The following is an 11,231-nucleotide window of genomic DNA, read 5'->3' as shown; positions in this document are numbered from 1 at the left end:
ATAATGAAACAAGGGTTCTGGATGTCTTCCCGGTCATAAAGCCTCTGGTTCTCTGAGAACTTCAATCCCCACCTTCAATATTAGAAGGAAATCTAGATACCACCCTATTCTCCCATTTTCCCCACTCCAGCATTTTTGTTCAATGTTGCATGTGACTTTAATTTTCCTGTAAATTTGCTGGTTGCTTTGAACAAGTGAAATAGAACAATCTGGAAATCAGAAAGTCATTGACCTTGGGCAAAAGGAAGGAGAAAGAATGTCACATCAAAAAGAATGAGAGGCATTCATAATGAAATAAATAACATTATAGACCCAAGTTAAGATAAGCGGACAAAGATTGACAAAGTATAACAAAGATGGGACAATATAGCTACAAAGTACTGGGAGTAAGGGTAAAGTAATGAGCTTGGTTTGAAAATGCCAGGGAAGAGATGTCAACTGAAACAATCATCTTTCTAATTCTGTATCTTTGCTCTTGTTATCTTGGACTGAGTTTGACCCCCATCGGACAACAAATTGATCTGAGTCAGACCACATAATAAATGCCTTGAATCAAAATTTGATGATAAAATTTTACACTTTCTCAGCACTTTTGAAATAACCATATTATCATAGGGGAGGGGACTCACTGAGAGAAAGAGCCCAGTAGCACTTAATGACAGCTTTTCTGCCTCTCTTTAAAATAGCTTTAGTTGTGTGAAGCCTCTATCTGCATCTCTGAAATTTTATACCAACCAAAGGGCCATTTTTAAACAAATATGAAAAAAGAAAAAAAAATAAACAAATATGAATCTCCAGAGCCTTATGTGGCAATCCAAGGGCATTTGTAAACTAATTTCAGTTCCTAATGACTTCCTTTGTCCTTTTCAATGGCCCTGGCTGCTAAGAAATGGAAATCTGTCTCAGTTCTCAGAGGGATATTAGTATACCAATAATTGAATCTCAAACGGAGAACTCATAAGAATCTCCAGGAGTCAGGGGCTTTTTCAAACTACACATTCCCTCTTCTTACCACTTGTATATTATGATACATACTTCCTACTCTTATATCAAAAAGTCACTGCTTTGGCGAGACACTGTTACTTATAATAAAGGGACTCATCCCTCAGGTGTGTTAGCATAGAAAGGTTGAAGAAGACTGACCTGTCTGATATATTTAATACATTCTACAAATATATCTCTGTAATGAACTCCTAGTCCAAGCAGTAATGAGTTTTCCACAGTTGTACTATTTCCAGACTAAAATTTTAAAACACATTTCAAAAGTCTAGAGATGAAATTGCTCAGACAGAACTTTCTGGTAGAACTTTCTACCTGCCTGGCTAGAACCTGGTTTAGGAATAAAGAGTACTGGCTATTGATAGGTCCTATTCCAGTCACTGTTGCTATGTAACAAACAATCCAAATTTAATGGTATGCAACAACTTATTTATTATGTACACAGATTCTGTGATTTAGGAATTTGGAAAAGATACATCAGGGATGGATTATCTTTGCTCCACAGTGTTTGGAGCATCAGCTGGGAAGACTCAAAGGCTGAGGCCTAACATCACCTGAAGCCTCACTCACTCCCATGCTTGGCAATTGACACGGACTGTGACCTCTGATCTCAGCTGGGATTGCCTGCTAGAACGTGTAACCTCTTCATGTACCTGCTTAGATTACATCAACAGCATGGTGGCTGGGTTCTGAGAGCATGTGTCCCAAAAGTCACAAGTTGAAGCTCTATCACCTTTTATGTTCTAGCCTTGGCAGTCACACAGCATCACTTGTGCTATAGTTACAAGCTCACTCAGATTAAATAGGAGGAAGCATAGACCCCAGCTCTTTTTTTTCACCCTTCCCCCACAGCTTTATTGATATATAATTAACAAAATTGTATATTTAAAGTATACAATGTGATGATATGTATACATTGCTAAATGATTACTACCACAATCAAGTTAATTAACACACATCACCTGCTCAGTTACCTTTTTTTGGTGAAAATGCTTAAGATCTACTTTCTTAGCAAATTTCAGGTGTACATCACAGTATTATTAACTATAGTCACCATGCTGGACATTAGATCCTTAAAACTTATCCATCTTAATAACCAGAAGTTTCTGCACTTGGACAAGCATCTCCTCATCATCACGCACTGCCAGCAGCCCCTGATGACCACCATTCTACTCACTGTTTCTAAAAGTTCAGCTTTTCTTTTTTTAAAGATTTCACATGTAAGTGATACCAGAAGGTATCTTAGACCCAGCTCTTGATGGAAGAAATATCAAAGTCACATTTTAGGAAGAGTATGTAGTATGGGAGATATTGCTCTAGTCAACTTTGGAAAATACAATCTGCCACAATCTGCCCACTGGTTACAACAATTAACATCTTTCCCACATGCAAAATATACTAATCCTCTTCTCCAAATCTAACCCCATTATGACAGCAGGTTAACTACAAGATTTCTTTCTCTAAATCAGGTCCAGGTATAGATGAAGATCCTCAGATTTGGTTTTTTGGGTATAGTTCCTTGAGTATCTCTTGTAATGAAGATATGCAAACTAAAGTTACAAGTTATCTACTCCATATACCCAACATACAATTGTGGGGGAGGACTAGCCTAATCACTATAGACATTCTGATGGAAATGAAAGGAGGGAGAAATGAAAAGAATTCAGCAATCACTGGTCCTTAACAACTCTGAAATCTAATGTGAACATGTTGCCAGTTCCTTCTTCTGTCCTGCTGCTTTGACATTGCTCTCTACCACTCATCATTCTACCCTCTGGTTGCTTGGTTCAACCCTCTGAGTCATCTTTTCTTGTTTCATTAAAAAAACAAAAAAGCTCATATTTGCAGCTGAGTAGTTTTCTCAGCCTGCTTCCTCATGGAGTCCAAAGGACTTCATTTTGTACTACTCTCTCTATCCCTTTCAATCGAAGCTGATACAATTCCTTGAAAAACTCTGGGCTTTTTTATACTAATTTATAAACCACTCCATTAAACAAAAGCCATAACAAAAGAGATTTCTCTAGCTTTGGCTCCCTCTAAAGACTGCTGTGGGGTAACTACCTTAAAATTCTTATATGCCTTATTGTTTAGCAAAAAGGGTCTGTAAGGTATGTCCTTAAGATCCTTAGAAGGCCTTTGTCTATCTGAAAGATTCTAGGAGGAGCTGCCTTACTTCATTTTGAAGTTCTAACAACAGAGTTAACACTTCCAATCTGGTTTTGATCTTTGGCCTAAAGCCTTTACTAATTTGAGACTCACTGGAGAAGCTGGACAAAATAGACTATTATTTTCAAATTCAAGAAGTCCTACATTCTTTATAATAAAAGTTAATTCTTTAGCTCACATCTCCCCTTCCACATGTTTTATATTCAGTGAAAAAAGGCAGAAGGCCCTTTCAATTATTTGCCTGTATATCTCTATATGTACATAGATCATCAAGTTTATTAGGTATATTTCCTATTTTCCATGTTACCATAGAGGAGCATCGCTGACTTTCTGCTAATACATAAGCAGAGCTCCTTTTCCATCAGCTTCTGATTTTCTTTAAGCCTTTACCAACAGCCCCTTTAAGGCCCTGTATGCTTTTTCTATTACTCTCTCCAAGGCCCTTCCATCTACTGCTTTGTCTTAAAGCCTATGCCATACATTTTTGTTTTTTGTTATAGCAGCACTCCACTTATAGGTACCAACTTATATTATAGTTAACTCTTGCTGAGTAACAAATACCCTCAAACTTGGAGACACAAAACAACAACCATTTTATTATTCTCACAGACTCCTAGGGTTAGGAATTTGGAAAGGACAGAACAAGAATTTCTTGTTTTTGTTAAAAAATGTTTAAGGCCTCAGTTGGAATACTCAAAGCCTGGGGGGTAAAACCATTTGAAGGTTCATTCATTCACATATCTGGCTATTGGCTGGGGCCTCAGTAGAGGCTGCTGATCAGAACTCCTAGAAGTGGCTTCTCCATGGGGCTACTTGGAGAATTCTTTTTATTTAGAGAGATAAGCTTGAGGGCACCCATCACCTTGTGTCCAAGGGGCCAGTCATTACAACTTGGAATAATCAGACCAATCAGAAAGTGCAGCTCATCTCTGATGCATTAGGCAGTGTTCTGGTGGCAATCCACGTACAAAACATCCATGTAATAGGTAATCAGAGCCTCTGGATGGACACATTGTCATGCAAACCTGGATGATATGGAGTAGCAGAGGCCACTTAACCCCAAGAGATCTTCCACCACGGAAACCTTATAGTCATCCATCAGTAGTTGGAAATAACTTATCAGATATGAATGAATGGCAGATGGTTACACATAGCCTTGTGTGAGGCACTCTGTGAAGGACACCAAAGTTGTAGAGTAAACTGGGAGCCCATTGTACAGAATAATTGGTTGAAAATGTCAGCTCAAAAACTTTGCACTCAAGTTAAATGCTTCTGGACAACATTACCACATGGTCTTCCTAAGATGCTGATAGCGAACTTTATGGCATTTCTATTGATCTTGTATCTAGAATGATGTCCTTCAATAAATCACAAATATCCCTGAATCTAGGAAAATTAAACAAGTCATAAAACTCCTAAGATATCCTTATCAAGGTTGGTATAAGTTTGGGAGTAAAAGAAGTGGTCATGCGTCTGCATTGGTGAGAGTATAAAGTGGTGCTGCTCTCCAGTGCTGATTCTTGCTGCCTGTCTCTGAGGAGCTTCTGTTCCAACCATTCTCAGAAATACCCCTCTTACAGTATTCCTACTACTTAATTGGGCATCCCACAGCCACATTTTAATCTGGGACACTATGTTCAAATAGTGTCTGGTCTCACTATTCCATCCCCTGTCACCGCCTCTGCTTTGAGGAAAGTTCAAAGTCTCCTACAGTATGGTTCTTTCTCTCTCTTCTATTCTTTGGGACCCCTTCCTCCCTTTGATAAACAAGTTCCACAAATTCTGAGATCTCAGCCAGTGTAATTCTCAAAGCATAGCCATCAGCAAATGGCTGAGGGGAGGAAACAAAGATTTTGCTAAATTCTTGAAATGGAAACAAAATACAAATTAATATTTAAAGAAATTATCCTGCCACAGTTATTTTAAATATGAAATTAATATGATTAAATATAACAGGATAGTACTTTTATGGGTAAAAATTAGCATAAACTCAAAAAATAATGTTTCTTTTTTTTTTTTGCGGTACATGGGCCTCTCACTGTTGTGGCCTCTCCCATTGCGGAGTACAGGCTCCGGATGCGCAGGCTCAGCGGCCATGGCTCACGGGCCCAGCCGCTCCGCAGCACGTGGGATCTTCCCAGACCGGGGCACGAACCCGTGTCCCCTGCATTGGCAGATGGACTCTCAACCACTGTGCCACCAGGGAAGCCCGATGTTTCTGTTTTTAAGAGTTACACAAATAATATTTTTCACAGAACAAAACATACCACATGAACCAAAATAGCATGTATTTTATTACTTTCTAAAAATCTCCAGTGTGGACCTTATACAGGAGAAATCAAGTGCTGAATGGCAATTAATGTTACAGTATATTTAGAAGTGGACTAGAACATTAAAAAAAAAGGAGACTGAAGAAATAATTCTATTTTCCCTTCAATTTGAATCAGCAATGAATCCATACATGAAATAGACTAAACAATATATAATCCAACAAATAACTATGGGCATATATTTAAAAATATCTTCTTATTTTCATTTAGACAATTTAACCCTGAAACCAAGGGAAGAAATTCCAAAGATATGTTTAGTTTATTTAAAATAATGAATATATGTAAACTTACACTATTGTCACTAAAATGTGTAAAAATTGAGCATGCCCATTTGCTTGAATGGTTATTCACTTCAATATAAATTATAATTTCCTAGGTTTTAAGTAAATGGGAAATGAATGAAGCATGTCAGCTATTGTTTGACAAACTAATTGAACATAGACTGACAATAAAAACAAGATAGCAACAAACAAAAACAAAGAATGATTCCTTTAAAAATAATAGGGAAAACCTTGCATTAAATGTTTTCCACCATGTCCTTAGAATTTAAGAACACAGAGATGTGTATAAATAATTCTCCCACAATGACTCTTAAGAGGTAATTTTTTAATGGTTCTTCTCCAGTGGATCTTCTTTTCTCTCTTCCTCCCTGCACTCTTTCTTCCTTTGCTGTATGCTGTAAAGCATTTTAGCACCTTTGTTGTACAGCTATTTGTTCATTTATCCTCTTGAAGGCATATACATTTAGTGAGTACAATAACATAGTTGCCAATTTCCCAAAACAAAAATTGACTTGATGTTCACTACTTCATCAGAACATTTATATCTACAGTTTGAAAATTGAAGAAAACTAGTTTCAACTTTATGTTATCACACTTCAAATATGTCTAAATTTAAATGAGTTTTAGTTGATGGCTTCAAGTAATTTACAATAAAATAAAACAATTTGGAGGGTTACATGGTGCTTATTATAGAGCAATCTGATATATAAGGCCAGAAACAGAAAAGTGAGGGAAAAAAACCTAGCATGACACAAAGTTAAGAGAATCATTTCTATGAGCATCTTAAAAATCCAGCATTTAACTTTAACCTCTGATTAAAATGGTATCAGTATACTAAATTGAATTTTTTAGTAGTGAATACATTTGTTTTCGATGTACAACCTATTTGACAGGTCACCACTATTTTCTCTGTGAAAGGTGATTGTTTCTAATCAACCCTCATTGATGGACAGTTGGACTACACCAAAAAACTGATCTATCTCTTCTTGAAAATAGGTTGTAGTCTCATATGGGCAGCGTGGAGTATTTATCAAGTTTTTTATTAATTTTGTTTTCTTTTTGGCCGTGCTGCATGGCTTCTGGGATCTTAGTTCCCCAACCAGGGATCCAACCCTAGCCCACGGCAGTGAAAGCGCCAAGTCTTAACCACGGGACTTCCGAGGATTCCCTGTTAATTCTTTTTTAATAAATTATTTTTACAAGGATAACCAGCATTAGTGAGCTTTCTAATGAGATAGAAGAAGCCTGGAGCATTAAGATAAATTAAATTACATAAAGCCAAAAGATAATTGTTTTAAACTAAAGATGCCACTGTGTTAGCATACCATGATATTCACACAACTTGTAGAAGTGTCCCAATATACATTTAGTAGTTTATAGGCTATGGACTAACATCTATGCTTCTGTAATATAAAGCTGATGGTAAAATATTTAAAAATAATTAAGATTTTAAAAGTTTCATATTTCATGCAAAAACAGATATTAACCATACCAAACCACAAATTAAGTTCAATAGATAGGACTTCCCTGGATGGGAAGTGGTTAAGAGTCCTTCTGCCAATGCAGAGGACATGGGTTCGACCCCTGGATGGGGAAGATCCCACATGCTGTGGAGCAACTAAGCCCCTGTGCCACAACTGTTGAGCCTGCGCTCTGGAGCCCACACATCACAACTACTGAAGCCTGTGCGCCTAGAGCCCATGCTCCGCAACAAGAGAAGCCACTGCACACCAAAACGAAGAGTAGTTCCTGCTCGCCGCAACTAGAGAAAGCACGTGCACAGCAACGAAGACGCAACACAGCCAAAACTAAATAAATTTATTAAAAAAAAAGTTCAATAGATAGAATTTAGTAAGTTTAAGGGAACCAGAAGCCTTTATCCCTAAAGTGAGAAACTTTGAAACTCTTCAAATAAATGAGGACACCTACTGGAAGTTGGAAATCTTTTAATAATTTTAGTCAAAGAGAAAGCTCATCTGCAATTTTATTTGAAAACTTCTTTGCTGGCAAAAGAAAGAGGATAGCATAGGCAAGTATTTGTCAAGTTCTAGGAGAAAAACCCACATTCCTTGGAATTACCTTAGACCAAAAAGGAAAAAGAAGAAAACGTGAAAGTAGAATTTCTCTTCCCTAAGTTTTCTATTTTCTTGAGGTAATTGAAAATTACTAGAGAATTCAAGTTTAAGATTATAGATGAATGGAGGATCCAGTGAATAAGCATAAAAAAAGTATCTGAAGTAGGCTGATGGCCAGCAATTGAACAAAATTTATATTTACCAAATATGCCACATAGTTACTAACATTTCTGTATAAGTTGTATAATTGTTAATATCACAACCATAGATACATTTTTTAGTACAAAACCAAAAAAGCCTGCTGTGCATTCAATAGATGAAATTGGGCATGTCATTTAATTCCCTGGACTACAGTTTATTCATCTGTATTCCAAGGGCATTAAACTAAAAAATCTTCAACAGCCTCCTTTAAGCTTTAAGATCTGAGAGCCTAAAAATAAGATTTCCTCAAATAATTATTTTAAAAATAGGTAGACATTTTGCAATTAAAATCATAAAAGTGTATTATATTCCTTTTTCCCCTAGAAAGCAGCCTTATTTATTTTTACCTTTGGAAACATACTTTCCAGATCCTTCATATCAGGGATTGCTCAATAATTCACTATTTTATTAATCTCTAGCCTGCTGTGAATAAACATAGGATACGGGAAGCTTTGGGTCTTCAGGATTATAATTTTTCCAGAGTCTCAGGTAAGTGCTGTCATCAATCTAAGCAAATTCCTCAGATCAATCTTATATAAGGCTCAAAATAAGTGTATTTATGTATTTTGGCTCACTGTAGTCTTACCATTTATTTTTCCCTGTGAAAATACCAAGTGACAATGTATTTAAAAACCAGATTTTAATTATATAATGGAAGCCTTACCTCATTATTTTCAAACAATAGTAGGTAGTTTTCTGACTTTTTTTCATTTTTTAGAAATATAATAATAATAATGGTAATGGATGAGGCCAAAATTAAACATAATTTAATATGGAAAAGAAGATATTCATTACTAATCAATCAGTATTTTTGAGATCCCATTGCATGCAAAGCTGTATATGGAGAAATACTTTGAATTATGCAACATATATGTCATTTTAAGCTAGAATATATAGAACATTTGATGACCTCTTTTACCTTAACTGCCTAACATCCATTTTCTCATAAATACTTACTACTTTGTTTTGGATTCTCTGTCTCAAACAATTTAATGTTGGTGTCTTCCATTTATAATTGTTCATATCTTCCTGTGTCATTTCCCAGTGGTTACTAAATGGGCATGCTACAGTCTCTGTAAGTTTTGAGGATGGCAGTAGGCATTCTTAATACCCAGGAGAAATTAGAGAGCCCTGTAGAGAATTATCCAGCAATTAACATTCATAGTCATGAATAAATAATTTAAAAAAGAGAAATAGCTCCTCTGTCGCCTCCTCGCTTCCAAGATGACCAAGAAAAGAAGGAACAATGGTCATGCCAAAAAGGGCCGCGGCCACGTGCAGCCTATTCGTTGTACCAACTGTGCCCGTTGCGTGCCCAAGGTTAAGGCTATTAAGAAGTTCGTCATTCGGAACATCATAGAAGCCACAGCCTTTAGGGACATTTCCGAAGCGATTGTTTTCGACGCCTATGTGCTTCCCAAGCTGTATGTGAAACTGCATTACTGCGTGAGTTGTGCCATTCACAGCAAGGTAGTCAGGAATCGTTCTCGGAAAGCCCGGAAGGACCGAACACCTCCATCCCGATTTAGACCTGCAGGTGCAGCCCCACGACCTTCACCAAAGCCCATGTAAGGAGCTAAGTCCTTAAAGACTAAAGAAATACTATTCCCTGGAAAGACAATAAAGTGGAAATTATACTTTAAAAAAAAGAGAAATAAGCCAATGTATTTTTTTAATGAGCCAAAAAAATTCTCTCTTTGACAATTAAACAAAAAAATTACTTAAGGAATAATTTATCAATTTTAGAAAAATAGTTTTTAAAGTTAGTAAATTCTATAGGAGATATGTAGAGTGTAATGTGCTAAGAAAATATTTAGGTAAGGAAAAATAAGTATATAAAATTTTAAATCAACGTGAAGTTATATGACTGAGTGGTTGGGGAGAAAATAGAAAATATCAAAGCTTGCTTGTGTCATATGAGTGGTACAATTTAAATTCTATAGTGTAATAAGAAGATAGAATCTTTTAGGGCTGAAATGATTGGATAAGGCTTTTGTCAAAGAAGTGATATTTGACTTGGGTCTGAACAGTTTGATAGACATTTGATAAGCAGAGATATAAGACAATGGGGCTGCAATCGGAGGTAAAAATATAGCAAAGGCAAAAAGCCTAGGGCAGGTTGGTTTCTACAAAAGACTTTCCTGGTTAATGGTTGGAAAAAAGAACATGGTGGTGGGGGTCAGGAATTAGAGAAATGTTTCAACCTTAGAAAATTTTTGTATGCATGCATGACTATTGTTTCAATCTAATAGGACATAAATCACAGATGCAACAGGTTAGACTGCAAGGAAGGCAAATGGACCAAAAAAGAAAATTGCTCACAAACTTAAGAGGAATCTTAGACCCCACTGACCTGCACGTTTCTTCTTTGCCTCCAAACTAAGCCTTACCTCCCAAGACTCCTCACGATCATTTATTTCAATCCACCTGGACTAGTCATTCTGTTCCCTGAAAAAGTACAAAGTTTTCCTGCCTCTGCATTTGCTATAACAGTCTATCCAACTGTTCAGAGCCAAGTCAAATACTACCTCCTCAACAAGAACCTTCTCCAGTGATGTCAGTCCTAAACCATAGTTCTCGTCTGTTTTATTATTGAACTTAGATTGTACCACTCACATGATGCAAGCAAACTTGATTTACAAATGTTTGCATCTGCTTGCTTTATCCTACACAATTATAAAAATTCTTAAGGGCAGAAACCATGTAATGCAACTTTGCATACCACAGCATTTTGCAGTTTCATAGGCTAGGCTATAAAAACAAAATCCAACTCACAAAATAATGCTAAATACGAATTTGTTGAGTGTGTTCCAGTGTTGACACATTTTTCATTCTCTTCATGTTTCTCCTTATCCTTATGAAGCAATCCTTATATTGAACCCAAATTTTATGTTTACTTTCTAACTCTTGGAAAATAAAACGATTGAAACATATCTAGTCTCACTCAGTAATGCCTTCACCATAAGAGTTAAAGAGGCATCTAGGGAATCTAGGGATGATCTCAATAACTGTGGGAAAAGGAAGCCATTTAAATGTCTTTCTGATTTACCTACTTGAATCAGAATGTAATATGAGGTTGGAGGAGGGAAATTGAGCTGCAAACAGTCTCTACTACCTGATCTGTTTAATTCCACACTGTAGGTGCTGGGGAAGAATGTGTAAAGGTAAAAATGATGGGT

At 36.5% G+C, this 11,231-nt stretch overlaps 1 protein-coding gene across 1 annotated transcript; it reads left to right on the top strand.

The window, feature by feature from the left end:
- The first annotated feature begins 9,254 nt into the window (after positions 1 to 9,254).
- LOC101289015 (40S ribosomal protein S26-like) lies at positions 9,255 to 9,710 on the top strand. The gene has a single exon (XM_012536418.3). The coding sequence runs from the start codon at positions 9,277 to 9,279 to the stop codon at positions 9,622 to 9,624; it is 348 nt and encodes a 115-aa protein (XP_012391872.1). The 5' UTR covers positions 9,255 to 9,276; the 3' UTR covers positions 9,625 to 9,710.
- The last annotated feature ends 1,521 nt before the right edge of the window (positions 9,711 to 11,231 follow it).

The sequence above is a fragment of the Orcinus orca genome, chromosome X (assembly GCF_937001465.1).
Source record: "Orcinus orca chromosome X, mOrcOrc1.1, whole genome shotgun sequence".
NCBI lineage: Eukaryota > Metazoa > Chordata > Mammalia > Artiodactyla > Delphinidae > Orcinus > Orcinus orca.
This window is presented reverse-complemented; position numbering and strand designations above follow the sequence as displayed.